We start from the raw sequence: 17,466 nt of genomic DNA, 5'->3' as shown, positions 1-17,466 counted from the left end.
GCAACAAAATATTAATTAAACTACAAATTTAAAGTACAAACTAAATTAAAATTATAAGCTTTACGAACAAAGTAAACAAACATGCTTTTAAAAAGTGCGGACTAAATTTTAAATAAACATTTATAACTGTTTCATTTTAATTTGATTTTAAAAATAACATAAGTTAATCAGTAAAACAATAATCAAAAATATTGTCTTTATGTTAAAATACAAATTACCTGAACCATTTTTAGTAAAGTTTTTAACAAATGGTTTATTAAAGTGAGTTATTAAATTGGTGGTAGCATTTGTCATAGTTGTTAAAGAAATATTCTTATCAGAAGTTTTTCTTAAGTTAGACAACAAAATTGAATCGGTAAAATTTTTAATTGTTAAAAGCTTTGAAAGATTCTAAAATGTTAATAAAACGAATTTCAGATTTTACAGAATCAGTTTTAATCGAATTATTTAGCACTGCTGCTTGTAAAGTTTTGTTTGTAACTTCTTTATTATTTTCACTTGTTCGGTTTTTTAAAATCGTTGCTAGTCTAGTAGCTATTAACTTTGAGGGTGATTTTGTAGTTGTTGTTTTTGGTATTTTTTTGTGACTTATTGGAATCGAATTGCTTGACCAAAAGTTTGTGTATTTTTCTACAATGACAAGCCAGTAGAAGTTAGTTTACATTTTTCTATTGTAAGATTTTACGGACGCTTACTAATTTAACTATGGTTAATTATTTAATATTTTTTAAGTTGAAACTAATATAATTCAGTTCTGATTGTTATTTTAAATTACTTTAAGTAAGTGAGTAAATCAAAAAAACTCGAACTTAAACTGCACTTCTCCATAGTCAAACAGCGGCAACCACTCGAGCGAGACGGACTTTTTTACATCCGGGTTTGAATGGGTGACCGCGTCGTTTGCGCTGCTGCAATTGATTGATATAAAATTGGCGGGAAACTGCTGCCAAGTTCCTACCGGTTCTGAACTAAACGGCCGTCTCGCTTGGATGAACATGCCTTTGAAGTCCACGCCTCTGCGGTCTGATACTGTGACTAAAAAAAAATTAAGTTTGTTTAACTTAAGTTAAAGTAGGGATTTTTTAATACATAGTTAAGTTGTCTTTGGTAGGACTTCTTAAGTATACAAAAGCTTACTTTTTTTTTAGTTTTTCTGAAAAAAACTGGTACGCTTAAAACTTTTATCAATTTTTTGTATTTTTGTAGTTTGATGACTTAAATAGATGCTTACTTGTAACTGGAACACGAGCCACGTAAGAATGGTTACTGATTGTTATTACGTAGGGTGAAGGGGATTTTTGAAAGTTTAAAGAACTGTGTCTTGGAACCATGTTCTTGCAAGCCTTGGTGGGAGCTCTTTTCGAATATGAGTTCGAATGTCGAATTTGTGCGAGTGTTATCAAAAAAATTGACAACCTTGTGTAGTTTGTCATTTTAAATTACTGAATAAAACTATCGCATTAAGTATTTCGTTGTCGTTCAAACAAATATCTTCTGATAGGCTATTATACTTACAACTAAAATAGGTGTTATTAAAGTTTTTGAATTTTTAATTACATACTTATAATGTGTAACTAATATAATATATTGTATAAAACTTTTACGTTTCCGTTATAAAATTTTAGCTTTTATTCTATAGTATATTATTACACACTCATACTTTCAATTAAAAAAATGTTTAAAATTTGAGTTTATTTCTTTTTTAATACGTTATTTATCTTTTTATAGTATCCCACTCTAACCAGATGAAACATAAAACAAAATATTTTTCGGTTTTGGTTTGGTTTTTTGAATATTACTTTTAAAAGTTTGAATGTTTGTTTTGCTAAAGTTTAAAATCTCATAAAGAAATAAAAGTTTAATTTAATTACCGAAATAAAAAAAAGTTAGAATTAATTCGATGAAATAAAAAAAAACAAGTTTTGGTTATTTAAAAGTTTTTAGTTATATAATAAATATTTATTTTCGTATCAAAAATGTAAAAACATAGTGAAGTTTATGTCTTAACAGTCTAAATTTTTAAAAATGAGTAAAACTTAATTTTACTTAATTTTAAAAGTTGAAGAAAACTAAGTTTAATATTTTCTAGCATTAGCTACTATAAAAACCTTCAAAGTTTTTTTTAAAACTAAAATATGAATTTCTAAATGTATATCGTAAATGTAAATTTTTTCAAAACAGTTAGGTTTACTTTTGACTAAAAAAGCATACTAACTTTTGAATTAGCAAGGTAAAGGTTCACTTACAAACTTAAACTACTTTTAAGTCATATATAAGTATTTAGTATGCTTTATTTAACTTCATATTCGTAATGTTACGAAATAAAATTTAAACCTAAAAAACTGAAAATATTTAAATGAAAAGTTTTGAAGTCCACTTTTTTTTGTTTCAGAAAAATCATCACTAATTGTTTTCTTTTCATAACAAAAAATAAACTACTACAAGCTAAAACTAAAAAATTAAAAATAAACATTATTAACACGTATAGATTAAAACTATTCGACAAAATACAGTTTTTGTTTTGTAAAAGTTCTGCTAGTTAAGAAAACGTTTAAATTAGACGAAGTACTTCAACAGTTTTAGCAACAACTATCGCTGACTTTTAGCAAGTTTTGAAATACTATCTGTTTCAAAAATATCTTATCTATGTACTTTAAAAGCATTTTGAGACTAGTTATTTTGCGACAGTCATGTTTCCTATAAACTGTTTTTAAACTTGTATATTTAACTACGAGCTATAAGTTTTAGCGGCTTCGCTTAAAAGCATAAACAATTGGCTTGATAATTTTCTATATCAATATTTTATAACTGGTGAACAATAACAACATTAATATTTAACTTTTAAGTTTAACTAAGCTGAATTTTTACCTACTTAACATAAAATATAAAGATATAGCATACTTAATAATGTTAGTGACAAACTATAATATTATTTTTTAATTTTCTATAAATGTACAAACTATATTTCGGATGCAAAAATAAAAAGCACTATTGTTTTTTCACTTTTACTAACTCTTAATATTATCTATTTTGTCAAAATTCTAATTTAAAATGAAACATTTAGACGTTTATAAGATTTTGAAAAGGCATAGGTAAATTATTAAAATGTTTAATTTCTTTGAATTAAATAAATAAATAAAATAAAAGTTGTTTGTGACTTTTTAGCTAATTAATAAATTTTTTATGACTTTTTAAATCGATAACTGCTTATAAAAAATCCGTTAAAAAAAATATTTATTTATAATGTTAAGTGTTACTGTAACAAAGTAATTGTAAACGTTAACTTTTGTTTAAACTGTCAACGATGATTGTGGTACATATACAAATATTGTGATATAAAAAAAAATATAACTTTAAAGTGTATGCTTAAACAGCTTAGTTTTTAAGTAAAGTAAGGTTTAAATACATATTTCACAGCCAGCTTTATTTAAATACTAAAATGTTTTACAAAACTAGAATAAACTCTTAATTTTTTTCGATATCGGAAATAGTATAATTTAAAACGCTATAAATAAAATATTTAAACGCTATTTAACTTCCATTTGAAATGATTTTTTTGGTTCCTTGAAAGTGATTTTTGGATAACTTTTATCGGTTTATTATACTTACTAGTTAGTTACTAATTTCTTTATCATCTGTCTAAGACTGCTATCATCTTTATTGTAAAATTATTTTATATATAAAACATTTAATGTTTGATTTTAATAAAATTAAATAAAATAATTTTGTTAATTCAATTAACGACGTCTAAAGTAAAAAACAAAAATTTAAAACAAATTTAGTTGAATACTATTTGGCTAAAACAAGCTGTAAAAATTGCTTTATCATAGTATAAATTTGTACATAAAAATTACAAGCATTATTTAGTTGTTTATATAAGCTTTCTTAAATATATAGTATGCTGTTTTAAGATAACAAATGCAAAAAAAAACTAACTAGAAATTCCTGACAATAAAAACGATTAGCAATAAAATACAGTTTTAGAACGTTTTATACTCGTAAGATAAAAAACAATTTTTTTTAAATAAAATAACAAGCTTTCTATTTGAATAAAACAGCAATTTTTTGGAAGGTTCAATAATTTTGTTTTAATTACTTAAGTTTTGCGTGCTAAAAGTTTGATTAATTGATTGCTTTTTACTGTTTCTGAATTATTGATAGCCAAAATTTTACTTGCAATTTTATTTAACTATTAAACTCAACACTGTTAGGTTTAAAGATATTAATTTGGATGCAAGTAAAAGGCAAGGTAATAGATAATTTTATTTTTTTCACTAAGTTAGTTTTGAATTTATGGACTTATAAAATAAGTTTAACTTTAACTACAAGCGTTACTGAATTTATACTTTACTTTTCAATTAAAATTAGTTCTATAAATTGTTTGATTCATGCATAGATATTTAAAATACTGTATTTAAAAATATACCCTTTGTATAATACAAACTGAATTAAATGTAGGCTAATACATTCAGTTAGTGAGTACGATTCCTTTATTAATTTTATGGAGTTTATTTTATTTCAAAACGTTTTAAACTACAATTTTATGATATTTTATTATCATTGAACAAATTTAGCAAACATATTTTAAAATATAAGAATAAAAAGTAACGCTGGTTAATATCATATTAATATTTAATATGTTTACGGAGATGTATGTTAAAAACCAGCCATCAGGACACGATGCAGTTGACTACGGAAAACCTCCTCATTTTAATTACAATTTTTCTATCAGCAAAGCCACTAGTTCAAACTTCACCGTTTCGAAACAAATGAAGAATACATACTGGTCAGACCTTGCTGCTGGTAATACAAAGTTGATGAAAGATGTTTAACTTTAACTAAATGTGAAAAACAAAATCAAATTATTTAAGTACTGTATTTTTATATTGTTTGGTAAAATAAAAAAAAATAATTTATGTGCATTAGTAATTCTGGTTTTCCAATTAAAATAACTTCAGTTGTTAACAAAACCTTTTTCAAAATGAGTTTAAAGTTTAAAAAATTTAAGGTGTGTTATTAAATAAATAATTAACTACTTCAATACATTGGGTCGTAGAAAATTTTACGTTGTTAAAACAAATTGCATATTTTTCTTATCAGTAGCACCGTTGGTCAAAGTTTCACTGTTCCGAATCAAATGCAGAGTGCAAACTGGTTCGGTGTTTCAGCTGCTAGTACAAGGTTAAAATTCATTAATACGACCTGTGAAATAAATCTATTAAATTTATTTACTTCTTGATCAGTATTTTTTTACTATTGTTTTTTAGAGATTTTAGTTTCTTACTTTGATTGAATACAAACTTGAGATTATTATTTTTTTTTAGCTAAGCTAAGCTCCAATATATGACTGTTAGCTTAACTAATTAAATATTCAAATAATTGTCCGGGAGCTTCTTATGCGAGTCAAGGGTGCAACCATCATTGGCCACCTCAGAAGAAGTGCAAAGAACCTCTTGTTAGTTCAGCTGAAGAACTGAAAAAAATTGTTGACAATTTGTGTGTGCTCAAGCTTAAAGATTATTGTAAGTTTGACTCAATAAATTTTAACTTATTTAATATATTAGAGTCTGTTCTTTTGTACGACTCCATAACCGAAATGTTTTTTGTACACCAGGTCCTTGGATCAAACCTTTTAATTGTATTTTTTGTCGTTTAAAAAAATTGCAGTCTAATATATTATTGTTTATTGAACGACAAAAAATACAATTAAAAGGTTTGATCCAATAACCTGGTGTACAAAAAATAGTAATTAAGGCTGCACTGAACTATATAGCTGAAAGATATTATAAAATTTATTAATTTAAGAGAATTAAAACTTTTCGGTTATCAAATTGGACATTTTTTAACGTTTTGTCCAGGATATTAAAAAAAAAATTACACTTAAAACTACTAAATTATTTGTTTCAAGTTAGGTATTTTAAACAAAATTTATAGTCTTACTTAAACAAAAAACGATACCTGGTTAGTTAACAATTGCTCAGTAACTTGTGCACTATTTTCACCCATATTCTTTAATACTGAGAAAACTTGGCTAGTGATAATTGTATTAAAGCAATGAATGCAGCATTATTGAAACCAATAGAAGTTTTAAAACATATGTAGGTTATTACCCTTAATTAAAAAAAAGTTCAAAAAAGCTTAAACTTACTGAAATTACTTGTTCTTACGAAAAACAAGAAGCAGCAAAAAAAGTGATAGTATTTATTACGAGCAAACTTTGAAATTTAAATTGTCTTCATTTTTTTCAATCATGTTAAATAAATGATTTATTCATAAAATAAACTAAAAAGGTTTATGACAAAATTGTGTTTGCTTATTATGAAAACATAAGAATACTAAAGTTTAATCAGATTTCAAATAAGTATAAAAAACATAATCATAAGTAAAAGAACAGTCAAGTAATGATTTTAAAGTTATTTTATATGTCTTAGATATTACATTAAATTATTTCCAAGTGGTGCACGTCTCAGTGAGTGGTTTTTTTTTCAATGCATTATATTATAGAAATATATTACAGTTTTCAATGATAACAGTTAATTTACTAACATGTACTCTAGTTTAAACTATCTTTTCTATTTTTATAAACTGTGCTGAAAATCCTCATAAAAAGAAAATAATACAATATCTGTATTAGTTGAAATAGTTGTACACATTAAAAAAAATACTTTCATTGAAAGATGAAATTCAAGTAACAAAACCACATTATAATGTTAGAGTTGACCACAGTTTTTTTACTTAGATTGTTTTATTATAAACTGTTACAGATAACCTTTTTTTATTGAACAAAACAATATATTACCCCTGTCAAAAAAGTTTAGACAACCCCCTCCGAAAGACTACTAAATAATATCAAAACATGTTTTCAAGTTTAATTAAAAAAATTTTTTTTAAGATTAGATATAAATATTTTCAACGAATAAAATAAATTTTTTAAATGTATATTATCTTAAGTTATACATAAAGGTTAGTTTTTGGTCAAAGTTTTAAAAAAACATGTGTAAATGCTAGTTATACTAATGAAAAAATGTTTAGTTAAGTATCAAATGATATTAACTATTCTATAATTGGATTTAAGGTTCAACCTTTACAACGATGGTTATGTTTAATGGTTAGTTAGTTCCACTTCATAAAATAGAATAAGTTTTACACAAAATGAGTTGACAGCGGGGTTGCTAGAAATTTAGAATAATAAAACATCAGCAAACATCAGCCCGCTTTATTTCAAATCTTGCACGAAAACTTTTTTACTTAAATTAGAAAAATGTCTAAATCCATATTTAAATAAAAACGGTTTACAAAACTCTTTAGGTTTAGTTTTATGTTCTGATCACTAAAATGTCAATTACTACTTGCCAGTAAAATATAAATATTCACTTTTTTTATATCAGCTCTTTCATTGTCTTCAGAGGCATGTGCTACCCCTGAAAAAAGTGAATTTAAAATACTTTATTAAAAAAATTATTGAATAAGAAATATATTAATTTTTATATATTTTTTGCTTTTTCTGAATATTTTCTAAATTTAAAATGTTGAATTTACCAACTGATTTCTAGAACCTTATCATAAGGTTACATATTGAACAAAAAATAGTTTTATAAAATTGAAAACAACTGTAACCAGCTTTAAATTGTAAATGTATTTTGTTTTTGAAACATTTGTGATAGTTAGACTCAACTGTTGAAAAGAAGCTCTGCATAAGTTTTCCAATTAAAAAATGAGTATACCAAATTAAATTATAATGCTGCGTTTGTAATATAGAATTTAATTTATATAAAAACATTTATTTCTAGGCTACTATCATAAACTGAACTTGTAAATCTGCATAAAATAATTCTATGTGCAGATTTTTTTTTATTTATTTACTTTAGCAAAGCATTTAAAAAGCATATTATAATAATGTAGGTTCGTGCATGCTTTTTAATATTGAGTTGACTAATATAATTGATTCTTCAAAAGTTTCACTAAGAAAAGAGGTTTTTATATAAGGGAGCAATGTAGCTGAAATTTAGTAATCTACCGGATCCGGCTAGATCCTAGCTAAAATGAAAAAGATTCAGATCCTAGCTGGATTTGGCTGGCTCCGGATCCAGTTTGTTAACAAAAAATTGCTTTTCAAAAACAGCTACTTTTAGTTTTGTACATTTAGTCTAATGTGTTTTGAATACTGAATACTTTATAATAATGTACTTATAAAACTAGTCAAGCGAAAAAGACATTAGAGTAAAAAAAGTTAATTTTTAATTTATAGTTTCTTGCAGATTACATTTACTGATTCAACAGTTTAATTATGTTATTAAACACAAAATGGTTTTTTTTCTAATATAAAACAAGTATTTAAACTTTAGTGCATTTAAATTTTTCAAAAGTCTTTATAGTTTTATTTCAACAATCTTATTCCCATTTAGATAAATTAAACGTTGTAAAAACTTTGCAAATACAGCTCATTTAATATTTGGTTACTATAACTTTAAGAGGCAGCAAATAATCAACAATTTATTTTTAGTTTTAAATTTAAAATTTTACAAAATAAACTTCTTTTTAGCCCTGGTGTGGATAAAAATAGTCCATAATAGTATAGAATATTTCTGTGAAAAGTTTAAAACTTTTTTAAACAACTGCTGCCTCTTAAAGTTACAGTATCCTAATATTTTTAACACTTTGTTCTGTATATACACATTATGTGCTTTCTCTAGAATAATTTTAATATTATAAAAGAATGGCAGCCACAAACTCAGTATACTTATTCAATTAACTCAGGATAACTTTTGATGTTATTTTAGTTTGTTAAATTTTTTAGATAGCTTCAGAAACTAATGTTTAGTTAAAAGAATTAGAAAAAGTAATGCTAACTAAGTTGTTTATTTAATTCAGGGTAGTTTTAAGATTTTTTTTAAGTTTCTTAACTTTTTTTCTAGACATTAAATTAGAAAAAACTATCAAGTAACAATAGTTTGTTATCTCTTATTTTGTTTGATATAACTAACTTTATTTAAAGACTTAGTTATAAAAGTTAATTTATTTTTTTAATATCCTTGTAAATATCTCTTTTTATACTTTGACAACTTATTTTAACATCTTTTTAATGAATATCATATTTAACATATTTTTTAAAACAAAAATAGGTTATTAGTATTTAGAACGAGGAAAATTATTTATGGTTTTAAAAATCCTGATAACTTAAGCTAGTTTAGGTTACAAAGTATAGTTTTCAGTATTTTAGAACAGTATATAAAACTTAGAAAGGTAATCATAATTAAAATATATGCTAAACATACTGTTTTTTTTATACAGGCTTGCAAAACAACCTTGAAACCTTGAATTAAAAACATTTATTTAAAAACCTGTAAAAATCAGGTTTTTCATATTACTTACAAACAATATAAAAATAAATCTGAGATTTTGTGTGGGTAGATTTTTCAACATGTTTTTATTAAGTGTTCCAATATAAGATTTAGACAAAAACATTGTGTTTTTTAAAAAATTATTTGTATGATACGGTATGATAAATGGGTTTTGAAAAAATTTAGTTTAAAATAGAAAATCTAACAAAACACTAATCATGGTTATTTAACTTTATAACTGTGACCATTTTTAATAGAAAAATTTGAACATTTATTTAAATCTTAGCATAATACTAAAATGGAATGCTATGTAATGATCCATAGTATATTAAAGATACTTTATACTTGTTAAACAAAATTAAAACTTAAAGATAAAATTCATTTATTAACTAAATATTTCTAAAAGTAAAATCAACTAAAAATGAATATTATTAGAGTAATTTATATTGAGTATTATAGATATAACTAGCTGATCATTTTTTATTGAACTGAACAAATAGGATTTAAAAGTGATTTATGTCTAAATTTTTATTAGTATTTTAAAGATATGTACTTAATACAATAATAATTTGTGAGTATCTTCATTCTTTTAACAGTTAGTGATGTTTATATTACTGTAAATAAAAACAGCAAAAATATACTTAGTTTAACATGTACAAATTAATTTTATAACTTGTTTTTTAGCTGTATCAAGTGTAGTTTAATATTTTAAGTAAATTCTGTACTAGCCTTACCTAAAAAAGCTTAGGTTTATCTCTGCTAAATTTTCAAATAACAATGCAAATCATCTCTGCAGTTTAAAGAAGTTTTTTCTTTTACTATTAAATTAAACATTTCTTGGTTTACAATTATAACATAGCTTGTTTAATAATTTGTCTCGTTATTTTACAGATTTATAAGCTAAAATGGATAAAAATATATCTGATAATTTTTCTTTGTCTAACAATGTTCAGGTAATGTTTACCTTTTTTATTTTTTGTAATATTTCTCTAACTTTTTGATGTTATTTTTTGTATTTTTATTGGTGCAAATAAATTTCAACACTAACTTGTTTTAAATGTAACATTACCGACAAAAAGTTAATTGAATAGTCTTTTTGTATTATTTTAATTTTTTTATGGTTTTTTAACTTTCTAAAAAGGAATTTTTTTTTAGTTAAGTTAAAGTAAAACTAAAACCTAGTATTAAGAAATGATTAAGTAACTTACATTGAAAAAATATAAACTGTTTTAGTAATTTAGTTTCTTTTTCAGTTTTCCGTGCTTTATTTTACACTTTGTACATTAAACCTTTGTTTGGTTTTTTATTAATAAAAAGTATTGTAAAATGTTATTATCTTCAAGTCTATAAAATATATTGATACTGCAATACTGTACAATAATACGTATAAATACATTAATTCAAAAACTTTATTAGTGTGTTTTAAATATTATGAAACAGTTTTTTTTTAAATTAAGTCTTAACTCAAGTTGTAGTTTTTTTCTTATCTAAAAGTCATCTTTGCCTCTCTAAAATAAAATCCAACATCTGGTATTTTTAAAAGAAAATATGTATTAATAAATTAACTTTTGAACAACTGTTGAACATCAATAATAAGTATAAAAAAATACAAACGTTAAAACACTAGCATAATAGAATACATTGTTTTATTGTTTAAATTATGTATAATATAAAGGTTTTTATACACAAATGTTATTCATTCTGATGTGACAATAGGCAACATAAACTGCTTTAGACTAAAGTATTTTTAGTTCCTAAACAGTTTTATCATTAAATTCTAGCTCAGGCTAGCATAAAAAAGACCAATTTAAGTTAATATTGTTCCGCACCCCTAATGACACTAGGAAAATATCACGCCGTGATTTTGATGAATAATTTAGAAACAAATAATATAAAGAATACTGAAGCATACTAAAAGCTTTTTCTTATTTTACTTAACATTAAAAAATTATGAAAAAAAGGTTATTTAATATAACTAACTATATAAGTTATGGCAAATTTTGCAGTAAATTTTAAGCTGAATTAAACAAAAATTAACAAATTTTGAATAATTTTTCTCCAGGAGGGAACATCCAGAAATGGAAACAAGAGAGTCGGTGAGATCATTGACCTGACCCAGATCAAAAAGCAAAAAGAAGAAGAAACAATCGACTTGACACAGTCTAATGGTGAGAGTGATAGGTTCAATGCTGAAGGTTTTCCTAGTTCAGTATTTTTTTCAAGTGTTCAAACTTCTGGTGAATCTCCAACAGCTAATACTACAGCGAAAAATAATTTCACTTGTCAAAATGAAATTTATTCTAGTACACCTTTTGATCCTACTCATAACAACTCTACTAGAAGACCTGCTGATTCTTATGTTCAAAACAATAACACAGGAGCACCTGCTTACTCTTCTGCTCAAAACAGTAACACAGGAGCACCTAATTACTCTTTTGGTCAAAACAGTAACATGGGACCTTCTAACTATTTTGCCCAAAATAATAATTTTGCTGCAACTATTAGCTCTTCTGCTCAAAACAATAACAGAGGAGCACCTGCTGATTTTTATGTTCAAAACAGTAACACAGGAGCATCTAATTACTCTTTAAGTCAATTCAGTAACATGGGAGCTTCTAACTATTTTGCCCAAAATAATAATTTTGTTGCACCTTCTAATTCTTCTGCTCTAAACAATAACACTGGAACACCTTCTAATATTTATGCTCAAAACAATAACATTGGAGCATCTTCTAATATTTATGCTCAAAACAATAACATTGGAGCATCTTCTAATTCTTATGTTCAAAACAATAACATTGGAGCACATTCTAATTCTTATGTTCAAAACAATAACATTGGAGCACCTTCTTATTCTTTTGCTCTAAACAATAACATTGGAGCACCTACTTATTCCTTTCCTCAAAACAATAGCCTTCCACCACCTACAAATTATTTTGCCCAAAATATTCACAATGCAGCACTAGCATACTATTCTGCTCAAGACAATTTCATTAGGGCACTTTTGAATTCCTTTTGTTATAATCCATTGGTTCAACCTTACCCTGTTGCTTATGCTAACCAACCAAGAATATTTCAGGTAACTTATATAGTTGTTAATTTTTATTAAACACTAACTATTTATTAGTCTTTATTATAAATGTAGCATTAGTTTATTATGTTTTGATAACTTAAAAATTTCAAGTAAGAAACATTTATGAACATAAAACATTTGATTTTAAAAGTAACTGAATGTATTAGCACTAAGTATTATTGTTGCACGAGCAAGCACTCCTAAAAAATCACTTTACAGACTACATGCCGTTTTATTTTTACTTGAAAGTGATACATATCACTTATGAGACAATAGTTTTGTTAAAACTTTTGTATAGGCTGTATTTTTTCAAGTATATATATTTTTTAAATTTGCTAAATGTTAATCAATGATTATTGAGTATTTATTTAAATTATTTTATTATAAATATTGTCAAGTATTTTTGTATTTTGAGATACACACTTTTATTTTATATACAGGCTGCCAAGAAACGTTAACACCTTGATAAAACCTTAGATTTGACTATTTAGGCTAAAAAACCTGGAAAAACCTGGAATTTTTAACAAATTTAACATGTTTAGTGTGTAAATTTCGATTTGACTCACAAAATCTATTTTAAATATTTATAAAGTTTTAAAAAACACATTTAAAGTAGCTTTAGAGTATCTCTTAATATTCTATGAACTATTTAACACATTTTCTTACCTTAACTTAACTTTAAACTAAAAATAGTGTGTACTTTTAAAAAACCTGGAGGAAAACTCGGAAATACTTTGGGAAAAATCTTTTTCAACTCTGTATATAAGTAGTATGGAAAACAGCTTTTCAACCTCTAAATATTAAATGCTTTTTTTTTAGTAGACTTATTATACTTAAGTTTCTAAAAACCACTTCGATATTGAGGAAAGTTTATATGAACTTAAGAACATAAAAGTTTAAACTATTGTAAAAGAGTAAAAATTGACTAAAATTAAAGGAATACTCAAATATCCATAGTTTTTATTAAAAAATCAGAAAGTCCATAAAAATTTTTTAATAAATTATAGTAAAGGCATAACATTTACATTTTTATAATTTTAGTTAGTTTAATTTAAATTAACTAGTTTTTTACGTTAAAAAAGTTGTAATTAGTGGTATAACGGATGTAAGCGGTAGATCTGACAATAGCTTGCCCAAATCCGGATCCAACTACACATTTAAGAAAAATAAGATTCAGATCAGGATATAAATTTCTTTTCAAATGGTCGTAGATTGTTGTAGTTGAACCCAAAACAAGATAATTCGTTGAGATAGTTTTCAAACATGATTAGTTGGATCAGAATTTTTATCAAAAATTTAGGTCAAACCAGAATAGGCTAGTACCATTTTTTTTTTAATCATTATAGTCGGTACTGGGTTTAAATCAGTTTTTAAAGTTTAAATACAATTGTATCTTTGTCAAGCCAAGGCCAGATCCGTCAGAGTATCGGATCTGGTAAAACATCAGATTAATAAACTAATCGTGGTTTTAGTAAAAAAAAAGTTTATCATTGAATATATGCTGTAATATAAAAGTGGAAACTTATTTAATGCCAAGCAATTTTGTCTAATGTTTTCTTAATTTATCATCATATTTTTAATAACTTGAGTTATGTTTTGACATTAGAACAAACCGATAGTTTTTGTTTATGGTCGAAATAAAATATTCATCATGCATTTTAACTTTTTACAGCCGGGTTTACAAACACCATTTGCAAACTACAATGGACAACAAGCTCAAAATTATGTAAGTTTGAAATTGTGTAAATACTTGTTAGTAATTGTAAAATATATGTAAGTACTTTTTTTCATAAAATATATTAAGTAAAAGGGACTCCTAGCGTGGTTTCCAATAAAAGGCTATTTCGATTTTGTTTAATAGAATTATGTAAACAATAAATAAAGGGAGTTTTGAACAAATTAAGGAAGCTTTAATTAACTAAAAAAGTGCTTCGGTTTTTGGTATTTTAATCTTACGTGTTTTTTTAGTTTATAACGTTTAACAGTAACATAAATGTTTTTTTATTTAATTACCTGAATTAGTCAGCTATTTAGTCTCAATAGATGCTTATAAATAGTATTGACTTTATTTTAGAGAAATTTTTGTGCTTAAATAAAGATAAACGTTAAATTGGTTGCCTAAAGAATAGATAAACACACTAAGGTTTAAAAATAGGACTAACACATTTTAAATCATTTGGTTGTGAATTAACAATTTTCTTTAACTTATCAAAAAAATTGAATACAGGCAGCACCACATCAAACTCCAGTGAGTGCCGGTCACGTTCAAAGCCAAGTGGCTCGTCTAAGAAGCCCGGATGGACAACTTGATGTCAATATTAATACTTACGGTGACGTCAGTGATAGCCAGGTCCCTAATGTACGACTTACTATTAACGTTAACCATTATCATAATGACGTCAGTAATGACGTCCGTGATGACGTCGGTGATGACGTTAGTAATGAGGTCGGTGATGATGTCAGTGATGACTTCATTGATGACTTCTTTGATGACGATAGTGATGATGAATTATTCGATCCCAACGGTGACGTGTGGGAACTGCCATCTACAGGTTTTGTTTTACAAAAGGCTCTCTTTTTTGTAATTTTTTTTGTAAATGTAAAAAACATTAAAATCATTATTTGTTATCTTCGTATTGCTTACTAAAAAACTAAAGATTTCTAACTTAGTTAAAAATATGAAGTTTTTATCTAGATTTAATTTCTGCCAAACATGTATATTTTGTATTATAACTCTTTTTTTACACCAAAATATCGTTAACTATCAACCTTTTACAAAGTAATAAAAACGTACACAATTAATTTTAAAATCAAATTATCCGTACAGGTCTAACAAAATCGAGAATGGAAAAGTTCAGGAAATTCACGGCCGACCAGTCGAACGTAAGCGATACGTGCACAATATGTATGAGTGATTTCGAGCCGGGCAACATTCTGATGGAGCTCGATTGTGGCGGGAAACACGTTTTCTGCACTGAATGCGCCACCAAGTGGTTTAAAGATCACGACACGTGCCCCAACTGCCAACACGTGTTTGTTTGCGACTAAAATGCTCGTTTTATGTTTTTGTGTTAAAATAAACCAGCGCAATAAAAATACTGTGTATCTTTTTCAAAATTTTAAATTTGCAAAAGTTGCCAAGATTAATCAGTTGTCATGTATTTAGAGTCCATTACTTACACCAAAAAAAAAAGTAACAAAAATCTAAAAACTATTACATACTGTTCTTAGAATTCTTGATCTAATTCTAAAAAGTAACTAAACAGTAATAGTATTGCACAATGTTTGTTAGTGGTCAATGATATCGAAGAAAAAAAACTGTTAAAAATAAGCATTTTCATTTGTCAAAAGAAAGCTCATTTATCATATTAATTTACAAATTTAATTTAGTATTATGTCTAAATTAAAAAATTAATAGCGTTTGTTTTTACAATATTGATTCTACGACTGCAAAGACAAGAAATAAGTTTAATTTGTTGAAATTTTGCCTTAAAAATATCATATTCATAATAATATTTTGTAAAACAACTTTTAAATAAAACGCTTAGAATAACTTAAATGAAATTTAATACTTGCTCAAGTATGTATGATTTCGTAACTTAAATAAATCACTATTAAGCGAAACATCATTGATTTAAAAATTATTTTAAGTGAAACTTTTTCATTTATTTTAATGTTTAAATGCTATTTTCCATGACTGTTACATATCTTTTGAGATTTATTACTTAAGCTTTGACGAGGTCTTTGACCGAAACTTAGCTTGTAGATTAGAGTCTTAAAAGAATAAATTTATAAAGTTTGCTTTAAACAATTATCGTTGATTTAAAACAAGTTTGACAATTGCAATTTTACTTTCAAACTCAAAAGTAATTTTTACTAAACCTTAATAACTGGTAATACCATTAGAATTTAAATTTTACTTAGTTATTATTTAAATTTAATCTAAAACATTATTAAAGCTTCCACTGCATTTATTTAATAGTTTTCATATCATAGTTTGAGTTTAACATAAATGAATTAAATAAACCGAGGGTAAGAACTCGTTCCCGAAAAATATCACCACACGCGATTAATTCCTATCTAATTTAATTTTTCTTACTTTATTTATTAACTTTTTTACTTCTTTTAACCCTTAATTTATACCTTTAGTCAATGAGCGGTTTTTAGATTTAGTTTCGCGGAATAATGTCATTATATTTTATAATAAATAATAATAGAAGTTTTTGTCCTTGGTAGTGTAGTTATAATTTATTAGTTAAACAATTAAAGTTTAACTAGTTTTGTCCCTGATACTATAATTTTACTTTACTAGTTACAGTGGGGAATTTCATTTTGAACTACTTAAATCTATACTTGTTTCCTGGAGCTCATGTAAAAAAAGAATTAATTTATCGAAAAAGATGTTGAATAGAAAACTATGTCTATATTAGAAACACTTTTACCTTTTTAAACAGTTTTAAAAGTGTCAAATGTTGATTTTATAAGTTGATTTCTATAATATTAACATTAGATAAATTAGCAGCATAAAACAGCTTTAAATTGTAAACTAATTAATGTGTAACGTAAGTGTGAAAATAATTTGACCAAGTTTGTCCGAAGAAGCCTTCAATTAATTTTTTAATATTAAATTATGGTATATTATAATGGATTGTTTAATGCACTAATTTTGAACTAAAAGCTACAACTTTATTAAAAAAGCCTTCAATTCTAAGCTATTAGTATGAATTAAACATTTAGAATAAAGAGAATTCTGTGTATATTCAATTTTAAAAATTATATATTTAAAGCCTTTGAAAATATTTTTATGTTTAAAGTAGATTTTTGCATGCTTTTTAGCATGGTAGTTGACTAATATATTAGATTATTATTGTTTGTAAGGAGGTTGGCTTAAAAAACAAGGCGGCTTAAAAATTAAATTTTAAACCGTACAAAAAATAATTCAATTTAGTACAAGTATTTGATTGTGTAGTATATTGTTTATTGAAAAAACGTAAGCGCTCATAATATTTGGTCCTAGGACTTGGTGCACAAAAAAAATCTTTTGGTTTTGAT

The 17,466-nt window shown here is 25.2% G+C and overlaps 1 protein-coding gene across 1 annotated transcript; it reads right to left on the bottom strand.

Moving 5' to 3' along the window:
* Window positions 1-793: 793 nt before the first annotated feature.
* On the bottom strand, window positions 794-1,433 carry LOC145835029 (putative defense protein 2). The gene is made up of 2 exons (XM_082942562.1): window positions 1,232-1,433; window positions 794-1,035 (listed from the first exon to the last, which is right to left on the bottom strand). The coding sequence occupies exons 1-2, from the start codon at window positions 1,431-1,433 to the stop codon at window positions 794-796; spliced, it is 444 nt and encodes a 147-aa protein (XP_082798688.1).
* Between the last annotated feature and the right edge of the window lie 16,033 nt (window positions 1,434-17,466).

The sequence above is a fragment of the Thalia democratica genome, chromosome 1, assembly GCF_965202585.1.
Source record: "Thalia democratica chromosome 1, ktThaDemo2.hap1.1, whole genome shotgun sequence".
Taxonomy (NCBI): Eukaryota; Metazoa; Chordata; class Thaliacea; order Salpida; family Salpidae; genus Thalia; species Thalia democratica.
Note: the sequence above shows the minus strand (reverse complement) of the source record. Positions and strands in the feature narration are given on the sequence as shown.

Bases quoted from the DNA above. Each gene is read 5' to 3' on its own strand.
- LOC145835029 (XM_082942562.1), bottom strand. From the start codon at position 1,433: ATGACAAACTACACAAGGTTGTCAATTTTTTTGATAACACTCGCACAA. The intron at 1,036-1,231 runs GTAAGCATCTAT...ATTTTTTTTTAG, and splicing joins GGCTCGTGTTCCAGTTACAA to TCACAGTATCAGACCGCAGA.